The following is an 18,265-nucleotide window of genomic DNA, read 5'->3' as shown; positions in this document are numbered from 1 at the left end:
CGAGTCAGAATGTGTGAGCTGCTGTGAAGCAGCTATTTTGTGCTGATAAGTTGACTTGATTTTTTCCCTCTCGTGCTGCTGGGTTTGCCTTAAGGACTAGAAATCATTTGATAATTATTATAGAAGCGCTAGGATACACTAATATATTGTCCCAAAAAGACACGTTTGAAATACTTTGGGAAAGTATTTAATTAATTAGTTGAATATTGTAATAATAATATTTTTTGAGAAAAATGAGTCCTAGAATTAATTAAATAATTATTTTAGAAGCGCTAGAATATACTAGTATATTGTCCCAAAAGGATATTTCTGAAATGTTTTGGCAAAGTATTTAATTAATCGAAAAAGTTAAAATTAATCGAAAAAGTTAAAAGTAATAATAACTTTTGAATAAAAGTTCCTAAAATCTTTATTCCAATTATTTTAGGAGTGCTTGAATATACTAATATATGGTTCCAAAAGGATATAGCTGAAATATTGTTGGAAAACGGGAAAAAAAAAATAGAATAGATCCAGATATAGCTTAATTACAAAATGGCCACGACCACCGTCCCCAAACACAAATTCAATGAATACTTAGATCAGAGAATGAAGGACAGAGCAGGGGGGAGAATACAATATAAAGCCATTAAAAAGGTCTGGGAAGAAGTGAGGCTAAAATGGACGCAGGCAGGTTACCTTAGTGGGGCGGCCCCATCAAAAGGGCAACTCCTCACTATGGAGAAAGAATTAGAGGAAGTAGTGAAGGAAGGGATAGAAAGTGAAATTGAAAGGAATAAGAACCACTTATTCACAAAGGAAGGTACAAAACATAGGGAGAAAGCAGGGAGCAGAACTAAAAATAGGCATGTGGGCGATTGAAGAAATCAGGAGAGCACTCCCTTACAGGAAACCTGACATGATGGGGGTGGTCACTGGAGCCCCATCTGACACCAGAGAGGGCAGGCCCAACAATAATGACGCCCCACCTACCACCACAGCAGCCCCATCGGCCCCAACCCATCTATACCCAGAACTGCCACAGGGAGAGAAAATAACACCACCTCCCTATTTTCAAAATCCATTCACCCACCTCCCTCAAAACCCTTTTTGACCCCTGCTGTGGTACAGGCACCGGTGTTTGTGGTGCATGAAGGACACCTAAAAGGAAGCATGACTTTGGGGATCCAAGAAGGGCAACTCGTGTGTGAAGAGAGGCCTGATCATCGAGAAAGGGAGGAAAGGGATAGAGCATACACACAGGGACGTGGGGGGGGTTCGAACTCCGCCTCACTACAGGGACACGGTGGGTCTCTACCAACCTACCCACAAGGACGGGGTAGTGGGTCTCAACCAGGCCCTTTGAAGAGAGAAGACAGAGAGCTGATTCAGTTTTCTTCCACTCCAAACCCAGACTGGTTCAGAAACAGAACACGGGGGGATAGTCAAATAGTCACTGAAGGGTCATGGTCGCCACCAGGACAATGTTCCTCTGGGGCCTCATTAAGAGGAAACCACAGCAAGGACGATGGAGGTGAGAACAGATCAGGACAAGATGAAGAGGAGGTGGAGCGAGACCTCAAGGACTCAGTGGCACTGGCCAAATCTATGTTAGAAGATGCTGAACGTGGAGGGGGCTCGAACCATATAAAAGGGGTAATGATGGGGAAGGTGACGGATTTGGTCGAACCTATTAGACAGTCCGTACGTCTCAGGGAACAGAGCAGCAGGGGTGTCTCGTCCAGGGCAGACTGGGATCCCCAACATGGAGGACGGGGAGGGTCGGAGATGCAGATGCCGTTGAGGCCCACTCCAGACGGAGGGCATGAAGAATACCAACCCTGGAAAATGACAGACCTTACCACTTTGATGGAACAATTACCCAGCCTGCATGGGGGTGCCTCTGCATGGCTCCTTCAACTGCAAACACTGACTTCAGGTCTACGGCTCTGTCTAGGTGACATGAGGGCCCTTCTGGCTAGAGCAACAGACCATACCACCATGAGTGCTTTGATAAGAGATGCAGATCTTGCCACAGCCCCAGCGGCACTGGCCCAGGGAGACTTCCGAGCACAATTGTGGGCAGTGTTGAGAAGGGCATATCCCACAGAACGAAACCATGCAACCCTTTCATCATTCACCATCAATCCAGGGGAACAACCGGCAGCCTACCTCGACAGAGCAAAAACCACATGGAGAACTGTCCACGAAGAACCATATGACCACACTGCCACTACGGTCAGCATGTGGAAGGAGATGGTGGTGAGCGGAGCTCCAAACGAGGTCCGTACCAAACTCAGAGGCACTGTGGGGTTAATGGCACTTCCCCAGGCTCAGTTCAACTCCCATGTGCATCACCACATCACCCAATACAACAAGGATAAGGGAGGGGCTGAAACACAAGTCCAGTCCCTACAGGTACAACTTTTGAAACTACAACTGAAAGAGGCCCAGAAAGGGGAAAAACCCAAGAAACAGATGGTGGCTGAAGATCAACCAGACATCTCACAAATCATTGAAAAAACGGTTTCACAAATGATACAGCAACAACAACCCCCCATGTCAACCCCACAGGGACCTCCCCTACCATCACAACTCCTGGATCAGCCATTACCCATGGTCACCCCACCATACTATCAACCAACACAACAAGGTTATCCTTCAACATGGGGACAACAACCACGTTACCCATCACCCTGGGAGACAGGACAAGCAAGACCAATGAACTGCTACAATTGTAAACAAACTGGACATATGGCACAGTCAGTGCCCATACCCATTGACACCGACCCAACATTACTGGATGGCCAATCGGGCACTACAAACCACCCCAAGAGGACGTGGAGGAGTCAGGCCAATGATGTACCAACCACGTGCGGCCCTTCAACCCGCATACAACCACCCGAATCTAGACCCAAATCAGCAATCACCTCCCCCTTTCCAGGGCATGTCTAACGAATATGCCCCATGGCCCTGAAGCTGGCCACCACTAACCTACACTCATCATTGACCTGGACTACTGAAGCATCAAAGGCTTTTGCACTCTTGAAAACAGATCTCTAAGTGGCAGCAGCCTTAACAGCACCTGACAAAAAAAAAAAAACTAGTTCCATCTGGATGTTTCTGAAAGGGAAGGATTTACATCATCCATCCTTTTCCAGAACTAAGAGGGGGAGAGTAGAGTGTTGATGTATCACTCCTCCAAACTGGACCACATTGAACTAGGACAAACCACATGCTCCAGGTATGTGGCTGCAGTGGCAAAAGCTATTGGAAAAAACAGCTCATCTGGTAATGTGCCATCCATTGGAAATCCACACCCACCATGGAGTTGCAGCATATCTGATGTGCAAAGAATTCACGTTCAGCACTGTTTAAAAAAAAAAAATAATAATAATAAAAATAATCAAAAAATCAAAAATAACCTTTTGGTAATGGTAGACAGGTTTTCCAAATGGGTCGAGGCAATACCAACAGCACGTGAGGATGCCAGGTCAGTCATTGAGTGGCTGCAGACTGAACTCATACCAAGGTATGGAGTTCCAAGGCAAATCCGATCCGACAAACGGGTCCCATTTCAGTAACCAACACCTGAGACAGGTGGAGGAAAGATTGGGTATTGTGCACAAGTTTGGGTTAGTGTACAGGCCACAATCTCAAAAGTCTCGTGGAACGCGCCAATCAAATGTATGTGCAGGTTTGAAGTTGATTTGGGTTGAAGCCCTGCCCCTGGCATTGATGGCCATGAGAGCCTCGCCAGGTGCAGGCACCCATCTCTCTCCTCATGAGATAATGACTGGTAGAGTCATGCTTGGTCCACCAAGGGAGGGAGGTCATATGCCCGCCCTTGATGTACAACAAATTGTAATGTCTGATAATTGACGGAACTTTCTGCAGCTCTCTCCACACAGATTCACAAGGTCCAAGAACGGGAGCTGACTGGGAGATCCGCCACCACTGAAGGTAAAAAATTGGTGACTGGGTGGGGTTAAAGTCCACAAGAGAAAGTGGCTAGAACCCAGGTGGACTGGACCGTACGAAGTGAGGGAGGTTACTTCACACTCAGTCCAGGTCAAAGGTAAATCAGGCGCACCTTGGCACCACCTCACACATTGCACTCCAGCCCCAATCCCTTCTAGAACACTGACAGAAGTCAGAGCTGATTTAAACAGCTTAAATTCGATTCCAAATGAAGACATTCCTGACTCAGGTGATGCGGCATCAAAACTCCGCCTCCCCTGAAAAAGGAACCTCGCCCAGTTAGAGGGACATTTCTCCCTCCCTGGGCAAGGCTAGGGATATCTGGCCCCTTATTTGTGATATTCCTACTGATATTTGGGGTGTCCCTGGGCACTTTCACATGGTTAATAGAATAACTATAACCGGATCCCCATGGATGTATGTCACGGACACTCTAGTCTAACTAGGTAATAACAGATTTTTAAAAAATCAAAAAAATCAAAAATTAGAAAACAATAGTTAAAATAAGAAACTAATATGGCTCAAATTGAGAAGGTTGAATAAGAGCGGGTGGAGAGCTGTGCAGAGAATGGACAGAAGATGGCAGTATTGCAGCACTCAACGGTCTCCCAGCCGACGGGGAGCCTGGTTGAATGCTGGTGACATAATTTTGTTTTTTGGAGTAAACATTAAGGTTAAGGGTTTCCGTGTTCCCAGAGATAAGATATCTTAAAGGAGTACACTTATATATATATTAGGAGGATTATTTTCTGAGTTTTATTTAGACAAGGGATTTTTTAAGATAAAGGGTTCTTTTAGTATGTCTAGATATAGTATGGAACACGAATGTAAGGAGGTGATGTAACCTTTTGACCTATCTTCATTGCATTTTCATGTGGTTTGATCACCCACGGGGAAATGTAGTGAGGATAATGAAATTGTGGTCATTTGGAATACTAATTTTGAGGTAAATTGATTATAATAGAGTTTATAACTCTTGACCATAATTGCAATTAACCTCAGAGGAGTCAGGTTTCTGTTTTTAAACATTGGCTATGACGGTTTTGAATGGGCTGTTATTCCTTTTGCTAATCTTACCTAAGTCATTATTAAGAGTAGGTAAGGTTGATACCTGGCCAGAGCCAGGTATCAAACGGAAGAGGGGTACATTGTGGTCTAGGATAGGATTGGGGCCTATTGGATAATAAACGAATTAAAAATTACAAATTACTAGCTAACAAATGGGTATAGAAGTTAAATATATAATCAGATAGAACAAATGAGAAACTGTTTGTTAGCCAAACCTGTATGTCCAGGATTCTATGCGTTGCAGGTGAATTAAAGGAGAAGGTGAATCACTCGACCAGGGGGCATATCGCACTTGGAGGGTGAGACACACTGACACTGTCGAATGATCACAGAGTTAAGGAGAAGAACCGTTGCTAATAGAGCTCGGGGATCAACTCCTTAATGAAGAATCCCTGACCCCGACCTCTCAACACTGTGTACGTTCATAGAAGTGAAAGTGTTGTTTGATCTCTGGCTGATGATGTGTTCTCTGGGAGAGGGTGGGGTTTTACAGGACTGCTTGTAGTCCTGAGCTGTCTGATTAGGATACGATGGGGATGTTACCATCACAGTGCTGCCAGAACCACCACCAGTTCCAACGGACCAGGGTTCAGCCGGCCTCCTCCACCACTTCAAGACCAAGTCCCACACCACCACCTAAGCTCTCCAATCCGGTACAGGTAATAAATATAAAAGACATCTCAGATAGTGAACAATTGGGGACTGAAACTGGTTATGAGGAAAGGGAGAATATGTGGTTGGCCTACAAAACACTTAATAGAAAGGACTGTGTCGTATGTGGACATGCCAGACCTATTCTGGCTGCTCACCCATTTGCCCTAAGTAATGGGGAAGGTTGGATGTGTATATCGGAAAGTTTAAGCCAAATTCAACCCTGTGTAAAACTCTGAGTTTTGTGTTCCCAGAAGTCCCTCCCCAGAAGGTACCGTGGGGAGTTAAGGCATATGGGGGATATTACAGCTGTATCACTGGTACAGGTAGGGGTATAGACTATGGGAGGCTCCCTACTACTACCTGCATCACTAATGCCACTATTAACTAGAGGTGTTGCTGATGTATGGTGGATGTGTGGACCTGCCAGGCGGTTGACCCCATTTTGAAAGGAAATTGTCGTTGCACATGTGTTTTGGCCAGTCTGATACCACCATTGCCTATTATTGAGGTTATAGCTAACCAACTTCTGGGAGCTGCACATGACACAGAGACTCGGTACCAACTCAGGAGACGGCAGAACCGTGACGCTCCTTGGTCCGAGGGTACAGATAACATGCACACCAACCTGTTGGGGTCCCAATAGGGGTCCCCCACGAATACCAGACATCAAACAGGAATGATGGCCTGTGGCATTTATTGCCCATTTTTGGCCCAGCTATTGTTGATGCTAAGCAGAATGCCTGGATCAATTATATCTACTATAATCAACAATGATTTGTTAACTACACCCACACAGTACTTACGGGGATGGCTGAACGATTGGATGCTACCTCTCAAACCAGTAGACAAAATAGACTAGAATTGGACATGATTCTGCCCAACCAGGGAGTTGTATGTAAAATGATTGTAGAACAGTGTTGCACGTTTGTTCCTAACAATACTAGTCCGGATGGGAGCATTTCAAAAGCTCTGAGTGGGTTGGCAAGGTTATCAGTGGAGATGAAGGGTCTTGCAGGTGTGGAGGAGAGTGGACTGTTACCCTGGCTGGGTGGTTGGTTTGGTAAGTACACTACAATGATGGTTACTGGATTTCTGTCTCTAGTTGTTGTTGTTTTTCTTATGCTCATGTGCTGTGCTGCCTGTATCATACCTTGTTTGAAGAAGTCTGTTACAGATGTGGCAAGGACCTCTGGTATGATGCCGTTGCTTGATGCTACAGTTGGAGAGGCTGTTACGGAATCAAGCTTTCGCAGGAGAGTGGGCCTGACAGAGGAGGACCCTTGGTTTGCTGTAGTAGAGGTTGTCGAATGAATAAAAAGTGATGTTTGTCCTCTCTGTTGTGAAGGTTTGAAGTTCCCGGGTGGCGACGAGCCCACCTGGTACAGGTTGTATAGAGGGATGGACCTGAGGGTTTAACATTTTCTCGTTTTTGGGTTAATAATGTGTGATTTTGGACTCAACAAGGCTTTGAGGCGGTCCATGGACAATTGGCAGCCACATCCCTGATGGCATTTCAAAATAGAATCGCGGTTGATATGTTATTGGCAGAACGGGGGGGGGGTCTGTGCAATGTTTGGTGAACAGTGTTGTACTTTCATTCCCAACAACACAGCTACGGATGGGAGTCTGACTGTAGCATTGGAGGGACTTCGTACCCTTAATGGTAAGATGAAACAGCATTCTGGAGTGGACACTTCTATGTGGGACTCATGGATGGATGCTTTTGGTAAATATAAGACGCTGGTTTCCTCTATCCTAGTATCTATTTCCGTTTTTGCAGGCATTCTTGTACTTTGTGGATGCTGTTGCATTCCATGTGCGTGCACGCTTGCTAGCCGTGTTATCACTGCCGCCATAGACCCTAATCAGGAAAGGGCCCAAATGTTCCCATTGCTTGATGATGGGGAAGCTGGACCTGTCTATCTATTTGAGGACTAAGAAACTTTTATGTCACGTCTCTTGTGAGACGTGAAGAGGGGGAATCAAAAATTTGTCTTCTGACAAATTTTATCCCATAGCTTTGTCTTTTTTACTTTTATGTCACGTCTCTTGTGAGACGTGAAGAGGGGGAATCAAAAATGTGTCTTCTGACAAATTTTATCCCATAGCTTTGTCTTTTTTACTTTTATGTCACGTCTCTTGTGAGACGTGAAGAGGGGGAATCAAAAATTTGTCTTCTGACAAATTTTAACTAGTTTATTCACGTCTATAAGACGTGAAGAGGGGGATTTGTAAGAAATTGTAATAGATACTGGAAACTTGTAATAACAACTTCTCAACATAAGCTATCTTTTATACAAAATGCACACACCCCCTCTTTCCTTTGGACATATGCTGGTCTCATTAGACACCAACCACCGACACACACAACTCCCCTCCCCCATGACAACCACAGACACACACAACTCAAGGTTGGAGCACAAGACAAAGAACTATCTCAAGAACCAATGGAACGTTGATACCAGGCCTGATCAGGACTACCCACGACCCAGATCGACCAATCAGAAGGCCAGACTACAAGATCAACCTACTTTGCTTGTTGCCTATATAATCTGTATGAACTGTTTAGAGCGGTCTCTTTCCCGACGATTCCATACGAGTCAGACAGAAGGGGCCGTGCTGCACGATATACTAAGATATTTTTACATGTGATTAAACGGCCTTATTATACAAATATCCACCTCGTCCTATGTCTCCACTTGATCTCCTGTCTCCAGTAAACGTTTTATCAACAGAAGCAAGAGAGAAATAGATCAAGAAAGAGAGATTATTATTGTTTTTAATAATATATTTTTTTTTTCAGTTTCGTTTTTCTGGCAAATCCAGGTGGCTAGTACAGCCAACAGAAACGCCCTGCTCAAACAGACTTTCCAACACAACACTAGAACTCTTCTAAGGTAAGATTTTAGTATTACTAATTTATTGCCACTGGGGCCCACTTGTGTAACTGTTAACTGACTGTTACACTAACGTTACTGCATGATTGTAGCAGGTTTACTAACGCGTTAGTTCTATTAACTATGCTGACGATGTGTGCCGTTACTTTAGCTAATATGGTAACAAATATGTAGGTTGTTTGTAGAGGTTTGGCTTGGAAATGTTGTTTTGCCTGGTCACATACAGCTGATGTGTTGTACATTGAAGTCCACAAGCAAAGGGAGAGAAGGAACGCAACGTGGCAGTTATGAGAGTGAACTCTATTTACACGTGATCAGGGGTGTATTCATTCTGCATATTCTGTTGAAACATACACAGACACACAATAGTTTAGTGATTTAAAACAATCCCTCGTGTACTTTCCTCTCCTACTTGTCACATGCAGCTGTGTGTCAGTCCGCTGTGTATCAGTCAGCTGCAGGGATGGCGCACCAGGAGCAGAGCACAGCCACTTTCCCCGAGCACATCCGCAAGAAACGGAACGGTGAACAGCTGAGCGCTGGGGAGATCCGAGACTTCGTACAGGGTGTCAAGGACAAGACCATCCAAGAGAGTCAGATTGGTACACACACACACACACACACACACACACACACACACACACACACACACACACACACACACACACACACACACACACACACACACACACACACACACACACACACCATCCAGCGATGTGCAGGTAGATCACAGAGTCACAGTGGGTGAGATGCCAGACAAGGCAGATGGTAGACCATAGGTCTGCAGAGAGGAAGACCCCCACACACTTTAGACTGAGTATCAATAGTCAAGCTCAGGCCAAAACCTGCACTCTACAGTTGAAATTCTGATCTGATGTGTGTGTGTGTGTGTGTGTGTGTGTGTGTGTGTGTGTGTGTGTGTGTGTGTGTGTGTGTGTGTGTGTGTGTGTGTGTGTGTGTGCGTGCGTGCGTGCGTGCGTGCGTGCGTGCGTGCGTGCGTGCGTGCGTGCGTGTGTGTGTGTATAGGAGCCATGCTGATGGCAATCTGGCTGCAGGGAATGGTAGCGGAGGAGACTCACGCACTGACGAAGGAGATGATGCTGTCAGGGGAAGTGTTGTCATGGCCGGCAGAGTGGGCGGGGCTAATGGTGGATAAACACTCGACGGGTGGAGTGGGGGACAAGATCAGCCTGGTGCTGGCTCCTGCTCTGGCTGCCTGCGGCTGTAAGGTACCTGCCTGGATCCACCTGTGTGTGTGTGTTTCTGTGTGTGTCTGTGTGTGTAACTATCAAAAGCTGTGTCCATAGGTACCCATGATAAGTGGCAGAGGTCTGGCGCACACAGGCGGCACGCTGGACAAACTGGAGTCCATCCCTGGTTATAACGTCTATCAGTCAGTACAACAGGTACTCTCTCTCTCTCTCTCTCTCTCTCTGCCTCTCTCTCTTTCTGTCTCTCTCTCTCTCTGTCTCTCTCTCTGTCTCTCTCTCTCTCTCTGTCTCTCTCTCTTTCTGTCTCTCTCTCTCTCTGTCTCTCTCTCTGTCTCTCTCTCTCTCTCTGTCTCTCTCTCTTTGTCTCTCTCTCTCTCTCTTTGTCTCTCTCTCTCTCTCTTTGTCTCTCTCTCTCTCTCTGTCTCTCTCTCTTTCTCTCTCTCATTTATAAGTTATTAACGTGTGATATTGTGGCACCATCCTCAGCTGCATCGAATCCTGGAGGAGGTTGGCTGTTGCATTGTAGGACAGACAGATAACCTGGTGCCTGCTGACAAGGTCATGTACGCTCTGAGAGACGTTACGTCTACAGTCGACAGCCTCCCACTCATCACAGGTCTGCCAACAACAACAACAGCAAACTGGACTACCTTTCAAAGTAGAGAAATGAACATGTGAATAGTGTGTGTGTCCTCTCCAGGCTCTATCATCTCTAAGAAGGGTGCTGAGTCTCTGAGTGCGTTGGTTCTGGATGTGAAGTTTGGGAATGCAGCTCTCTACAAAGACCTGGGCAGTGCCAAGTCACTGGCCCAGTCCATGGTAACCCTAACACTGACACCTGACCTTTACTCCATTCTTGTTTCAATGTCTGGAGGGTTTTCACTCCTGCCTTGTACTTGATTGATCAAATAAGGTTGTTGATTTAGTTAGGAACTCACCTGGTTGTCAAGTGTGGAATAGAGAGGACATAACAAAAAGCAGACCCCTGACCCTTACCTTGACCCCATTCTCTCCTGCAGGTGACAGTTGGGAACAGTTTGGGGATCCGTACGGGGGCGGTGCTTAGTCGTATGAACTGTCCTATTGGTCGCTGTGTGGGGAACACTCTGGAAGTGATGGAGTCCCTGGAGTGTCTAAAGGGGAGGGGCCCCGACGACATACTGGAGCTGGTCACAAGTCTGGGTGAGGAATACACACAGACACACAGACACACAAACTCAGTGAATTGGTTCCTTTGGACCAAAACCAAGCAGAACAAGACCTAGTTAGAATGTCAGTGCTGCTCGGGTTTAGCTACAGTCTAGACACAGAAGCTGTGGAAGTTCCAAGTCATTCTTAAGTCATTACCTTCAAATTCAAGTCAATCTTCTGTGTGTGTGTGTGTGTGTGTGTGTGTGTGTGTGTGTGTGTGTGTGTGTGTGTGTGTGTGTGTGTGTGTGTGTGTGTGTGTGTGTGTGTGTGTGTGTCTGTGTGTGTGTGTCTGTGTGTGTGTGTGTGTGTGTGTAGGTGGGCTGCTGTTGTGGATGATTGGCCGTGCAGGGAGCCTGGAGGAGGGTAAAAAGGTGATCTCTAAAACCCTGCAGAATGGTGCAGCCCTGGAAAAGTTCCAGAACATGATGATTGGTCAGGGAGTAACCAGTCAGATCGCTGCATCACTCTGTTCAACCAACGCAGACTACTACAGCATCCTGAGAAGGGCACACTACCAGACAGAACTGGAGACACAGGGCCACGGTAACACACACACACTACCAGACAGAACTGGAGACACAGGGCCACGGTAACACACACACACTACCAGACAGAACTGGAGACACAGGGCCACGGTAACACACACACACTACCAGACAGAACTGGAGACACAGGGCCACGGTAACACACACACACTACCAGACAGAACTGGAGACACAGGGCCACGGTAACACACACACACACACACAGGTACAGATACACAAATGCACACACACGCTCACACTGCATGACTTTGTCTTTTGGTGTCTGCAGGGACAGTGCTGGACATAGATGGCATGGTCATTGCTCAGGTGCTGCACAGGTTGGGGGCGGGACGTTCGAAGGCCGGAGACCCTGTCAATCACAGCGTGGGGGCGGAGCTTCTGGTGTCTTTGGGACAGAAGGTGGAGAAAGGTGAGAACTCTCTGACCCTGTGTATGTGTGTGTGTGTGTGTGTGTGTGTGTGTGTGTGTGTGTGTGTGTGTGTGTGTGTGTGTGTGTGTGTGTGTGTGTGTGTGTGTGTGTGTGTGTGTGTGTGTGTGTGTTAGGGTGTGAGGGGTGTAGGGGTCGGTGTCACCCTGTTCTGACTCGACCTTTGCCCTCTGACCCCAGGGCAGCCATGGCTGCGTGTCCACTACGAGACTCCAGCGCTGAGTGCAGAGCAGAGACTCAGTCTACAAGGGGCGCTGACACTGGGGCCCGCCGACCAGCTACACACACAGCCACTAGTGGCAGAAATCATACTGCCATAGTGACACAAATCCACTCTATGTTAAAGCTTGATTGGGAGATGACCTGCCTTTGGGAATCTCAGTGTTTAATTTTTAAAGGATGTATAGATCAGAACTAAAGGCCTGTGTCTCCTGCTCTTCACTCTCAAAGTCCTCTCTGAACCACCCATATAAAGTCACATGATTCTGTGGAGACTGAATAGATTTGAACCGTTTCCAGGAACTGTGTGAGGGGATTTTCTGTTAAACCTTACTAATGCTTGTGTACTAAAATATCCTTCTTTAAGCCTCGGCATTGGGCTTGAGATGGTTAAAGAAACTAACTCATATAAGATATAAAAGTGTGTGTGTGTGCACATTAATAGAGGCCCGTTCTAACTCGTCTGGGTGTGTAGAATGACCCCATGATGTCTGGGAGCTCAGCCAAGACTTGACAGAAACTGACTGGTTCTTCTTCAGTTAACTGGAGACAGAGTAAAGGTTATATCCTGCACACCAATGATTGAGCTATTGTTCTGTCTGGAGCCTGTTTCTGGGCGAAAGATTCATGTTTTGTGTGTGTGTGTGTGACCAGTATGGCCATACATCATCTGGGCCGACAGTCAAAGGCGCTAGCTTGCCCAACTTGGGGAACCATTGAGTTACTCAAATCTAATCACAGTTTATTTGTCACATGCGCTGAATACAGCAGGAATACCTTACAGTGAAATGCTTACTTACAGGCTCTAACCAATAGTGCAAAAAATGTATTAGGTGAACAATAGGTAAGTAAAGAAATAAAAACAACAGTAAAAAGACAGTGAAAAACAACTGCGAGCAACTGCCGTACCAGGCAGTGATGCAACCAGTCAGGATGCTCTCGATGTTGCAGCTGTAGAACCTTTTGTGGATCTCAGGACCCATGCCAAATCATTTTCGTTTCCTGAGTGGGAATAGGCTTTGTCGTGCCCTCTTCCCGACTGTCTTGGTGTGTTTGGACCATTTTAGTTTGTTGGTGATGTGGACACCAAGGAACTTGAAGTTCTCAGCCTGCTCCACTACAGCCCCGTCGATGAGAATGGGGGAGTGCTCGGTCCTCATTTTCCTGTAGTCCACAATCATCTCCTTAGTCTTGGTTACGTTGAGGGATAGGTTGTTATTCTGGCACCATCCGGTCAGGTCTCTGACCTCCTCCCTATAGGCTGTCTCGTCGTTGTCGGTGATCAGGCCTACCACTGTTGTGTCCTCTGCAAACGCAATGATGGTGTTGGAGTTGTGCCTGGCCATGCAGTCGTGGGTGAACAGGGAGTACAGGAGGGGACTGAGCACGCACCCCTGGGGGGCTGTTGGGACATGTTGAAAATGTCAGTGAAGACACCTGCCAGTTTGTCAGCACATGCCCGGAGCACACGTCCTGGTAATCAGTCTGGCCCCGCAGCCTTGTGAATGTTGACCTGTTTAAAGGTCTTACTCACGTCGGCTACGGAGAGTGTGATCACACAGTCATCCGGAACAGCTGATGCTCTCATGCATGCCTCAGTGTTGTTTGCCTCGAAGCGAGCATAGAAGTGATTTAGCTCGTCTGGTAGGCTCGTGTCACTGGGCAGCTCGCGGCTTTGCTTCCCTATGTAGTCTGTAATAGTTTGCAAGCCCTGCCACATAAGATTAGCATCGGAGCCGGTGTAGTATGATTCAATCTTAGCCCTGTATTGACACTTTGCCTGTTTGATGGTTTGTCGCAGGGCATAGCAGGATTTCTTATAAGCTTCTGGGTTAGAGTCCCGCTCCTTGAATGCGGCAGCTCTACCCTTTAGCTCAGTGTGAATATTGCCTACAATCCATGGCTTCTGGTTGGGGTTTGTATGTACAGTCACTGTGGGGATGACGTCCTCGATGCACTTATTGATAAAGCCAGTGACTGATGTGGTGTACTCCTCAATGCCATCGGAAGAATCCCGGAACATGTTCCAGTCTGTGATAGCAAAACAGTCCTGTAGTTTAGCATCTGCTTCATATGACCACTTTTTATACACCGAGTCACTGGTGCTTCCTGCTTTAATTTTTGCTTGTAAGCAGTAATCAGGAGGATAGAGTTGTGGTCGGAAGTATGTCAGGAGTGACTTCCTGACTGTTATCCAGAAACACACACAGTAAGCCAAGACAAATGTTGATCTACAGCTGACTGTGTTATATCAGTTTCACTGACAGTTTCATTAGTGTGTGTGGGGATTTTCCTTTTTGGTTTGTCTCAGCATGAACTCAACAGATTCTTCCAAAACAACAATGATACTACTTTCCACGTTGCTTTTAAATATGAATACACATGTCCACACATCTCTATTACAATATAAATATAAGAACAAAATGTTTGACCCGTATGGCCCTAACAACCTAGTAACTTTAATATTATGCAAACATTTGGTGGCACAGAAAGAAAGGAGATATTACTGCACTGTTGGAGCTAGGAACACAAGTATTTCACTACTCACTCACATACACATATCTGCATGTGACCAATAAAATGTAGTTTGATTTGATTTGTGAAGGATATCATAAAGGCCCAATGTAGGCTACATCTCAATCAATATAAAAATGTATTGAAAATGAAATACATAAATCAAATTTACATAAGCATTCAAACCCCTGAGTCAATACTTTGTAGAGGCACCTTTGGCAGCGATTACAGATTTGCGTCGTCTTGGGTTTGTCTGTATCAGCTTTGCTCATCTGGATTTGGGGTTTTTCTCCCATTCTTCCTTTTCTCAAGCTCTGTTCTGTTGTCAAGCTCTGTTAAATCTGTTAAAAAAACAGCAATCTTCAAGTCCTTCGTTCCACAGCTTTTCAAAGGGTTCAAGTCTGGGCTTTGGCTGGGCCACTCAAGGACTTTCACATTCTTGTTCTGAAGTCATTCCAGCATTGCTTTGCCTGTATGTTTGGGGTCATTGTCCTGTTGGAACGTAAATCGTTGCCTCAGTCTAAAGTCGTTTGCACTCTGAAGCAGGTCATTATCAAGGATTTGCCTGTATTTGGATCCATTCATTGTTCCCTCTATCCTTGCCAGTCTCCCAGTCCATGCCGCTGAAAAGCATCCCCATAGCATGATGCTGCCAACGCGCTTCACTGTAGGGATGGTGTTAGACGGGTGATGAGCTGTGCCTGGTTTTCTCAACATGGTCTCAGAGCATTTCGTATTATTTTGTGCGTATATTAAACCAAAACACTCCATTAACTATGATATGTTACGTTTCGTACGGTATCTTAATTTGTGGATGTCCATTATCCACTTTGAATGATATGTTACGAATTACAATTCGTACGATATGTTTGAAATTTGTTAAACGTATTATATGTCAAGAATTACAATTTGTTGTTGCTAACAGCTAGGTGGCTAACGCTAACTAGCTCTAGGGGTTAAGGTTAGTGGAAGGGTTAGCTAAAAGGGTTAGGGGAAGGGTTAGCTAATTTGATCAGTAGTTCCAACGTAGCTATAAAGTAGTTACAATGTTGCTAATTAGCTAAAATGCTAAAGTTTTCTGTGATGAGATTCAAACACGCAACCTTGGCGTTGCTAGAAGTTCGTGTTATACGCCCACTCATCCACCCCGACCAATCACCCTACTTTTGTTTTTGCCTTAAGTAACCTGTCTTATGTAACCATTATGGAGGAAATTATTGAGTTACCTACCATGTTGTTTAATTGAACATACTATGCTGTTTTTACTTGGAGAATTATCCAATGTTATATTTTAGTATAGGCTTGTCTTGTGTGACTTAGTCATGGGTCTGGGCATACAGATAAGAGCCTTTTGGTTTCGACTGTAGTATGTGACAGCCTGTTTTAACAATCTACAGGAACTTTGATGTGTGAAAACTGTAAGTGAAATATTACGTATTTACCTGCTTTGTTGAATATTGATTGTTGAATTATATGCTTAACAATAGTAAGAGATTTCCATAACTACAAATGCTGTGCTTCTGTAAAGGGATGGTTCCCCTCTAGCTCCCTGCAGCTGGTCTGTGGGTATTGTCAAGGACATGGTGTGAGCCGAGATAGAGATAGCCTGAGAAGTAGAATAAACCCCTATTTGTTTCTAATCATCTTTGCTTCTGAGAAACTAAGCCAGGGTACGGGGAAACAACACTGGGTGAACATTACCACAAGATGAACCCAAGGTAGCTTATGATGCCCCGATCTGCATGGGAAGGGTGGAACCAGCCATGACTAAGCATTTTTAGGTCTGCTATATAGGACCTCTGTTTTTTCTGTATCATTGAGCTCTCGGCCTTACACTCAAGAGTGTGGGGTCGACCAGCTTCATTATTGCAATTCTTATTAAATAAAGATGATCGTTTGAAGAAATGACAAAGTCTCTCTCACTTGGTTAGAATGTCCTGCTAAACATTCAGGTAACACACACACACACACACACACACACACACACACACACACACACACACACACACACACACACACACACACACACACACACACACACACTGCCACATGAACACAGACACACACACATTATTCAGCTGTTCACATTTGTCTTGATCGACAGGTCCTCCAGTTTGTTGTTGATGTTAAACATGTCCTCCAGTTTATAGTGGCTGTGTATCTGTACCAGCCTGTTGGTCAGAAAGCCAAGCTGAGAAATGTTAGTCAACTGATTCGCTCTGAGGACCATTGTGAACCAAACCCTGACTTCCTTGATGACCCTGACTACCCTGACCAAAACCATGCCTATCCTGAACCAAACCAGGCCTACGCACATACAAACCTCGCCTACCCGGAACAAGTCATTGCCTTCCTGAACCAAGACAAGCCTACTCTGATGACCAACACCAGGCCGACTTCGGACCAAGCCATTCCTACCACTGCTAAGCAGGACCAGAGTGTTTCTGTATGACTGAAGACACTTTGGGCGCTAACATTGAATTGCTCAGTGGAGTTTGGTGGGAGGAGCAATAGGAGGATGGGCTCATTGTAATGGCTGGAAAGGAATATTTGGAACGGAGTCAAACGTGGCTTCCATATGTTTGATACCATTCCATCAATTCCATTCCAGCCATTACAATGAGCCCGTCCTCCTGTAGCTCCTCCCACCAGCCGCCACTGGAATTGCTCAAACTCTAAATGCTCAGTTCAGTGCTTTCAGAGGAAGACAGGTATAGACCAGGGTCAGATGTAAGGATCAGGGAGGGTACAGGTAGAGGAAGACAGGTATAGACCAGGGTCAGATGTATGGATCAGGGAGGGTACAGGTAGAGGAAGACAGGTATAGACCAGGGTCAGATGTATGGATCAGGGAGGGTACAGGTAGAGGAAGACAGGTATAGACCAGGGCGGGCCGAAGTTAGGTACATTGGATCAGAGGGTACAGGGAAGGAAGACAGGTATAGACCAGGGTCAGATGTATGGATCAGGGAGGGTACAGGTAGAGGAAGACAGGTATAGACCAGGGTCAGATGTAAGGATCAGGGAGGGTACAGGTAAGAGGAAGACAGGTATAGACCAGGGTCAGAGTATGGATCAGGGAGTGTACAGGTAGAGGTAAGACAGGTATAGACCAGGGTCAGATGTAGGATCAGGGAGGGTACAGGTAGAGGAAGACAGGTATAGACCAGGTCAGATGTAGGATCAGGGAGGGTACAGGTAGAGGAAGACAGGTATAGACCAGGGTCAGATGTATGGATCAGGGAGGGTACAGGTAGAGGAAGACAGGTATAGACCAGGGTCAGATGTATGGATCAGGGAGGGTACAGGTAGAGGAAGACAGGTAAAGACCAGGGTCAGATGTAAGGATCAGGGAGGGTACAGGTAGAGGAAGACAGGTATAGACCAGGGTCAGATGTAAGGATCAGGGAGGGTACAGGTAGAGGAAGACAGGTATAGACCAGGGTCAGATGTAAGGATCAGGGAGGGTACAGGTAGAGGAAGACAGGTATAGACCAGGGTCAGATGTATGGATCAGGGAGGGTACAGGTAGAGGAAGACAGGTATAGACCAGGGTCAGATGTATGGATCAGGGAG

At 45.9% G+C, this 18,265-nt stretch overlaps 1 protein-coding gene across 1 annotated transcript; it reads left to right on the top strand.

Moving 5' to 3' along the window:
- The first annotated feature begins 8,974 nt into the window (after window positions 1–8,974).
- LOC120031737 (thymidine phosphorylase-like) lies at window positions 8,975–12,641 on the top strand. Its single transcript, XM_038977525.1, has 9 exons — window positions 8,975–9,181; window positions 9,609–9,811; window positions 9,890–9,988; window positions 10,280–10,409; window positions 10,494–10,612; window positions 10,813–10,975; window positions 11,300–11,527; window positions 11,798–11,938; window positions 12,137–12,641. Exons 1-9 carry the CDS (start codon window positions 9,043–9,045, stop codon window positions 12,274–12,276), a joined length of 1,362 nt encoding a protein of 453 aa, XP_038833453.1. The 5' UTR covers window positions 8,975–9,042; the 3' UTR covers window positions 12,277–12,641.
- The last annotated feature ends 5,624 nt before the right edge of the window (window positions 12,642–18,265 follow it).

Source organism: Salvelinus namaycush, chromosome 38 (assembly GCF_016432855.1).
Source record: "Salvelinus namaycush isolate Seneca chromosome 38, SaNama_1.0, whole genome shotgun sequence".
In the NCBI taxonomy this organism is placed as follows: Eukaryota; Metazoa; Chordata; class Actinopteri; order Salmoniformes; family Salmonidae; genus Salvelinus; species Salvelinus namaycush.
Note: the sequence above shows the minus strand (reverse complement) of the source record. Positions and strands in the feature narration are given on the sequence as shown.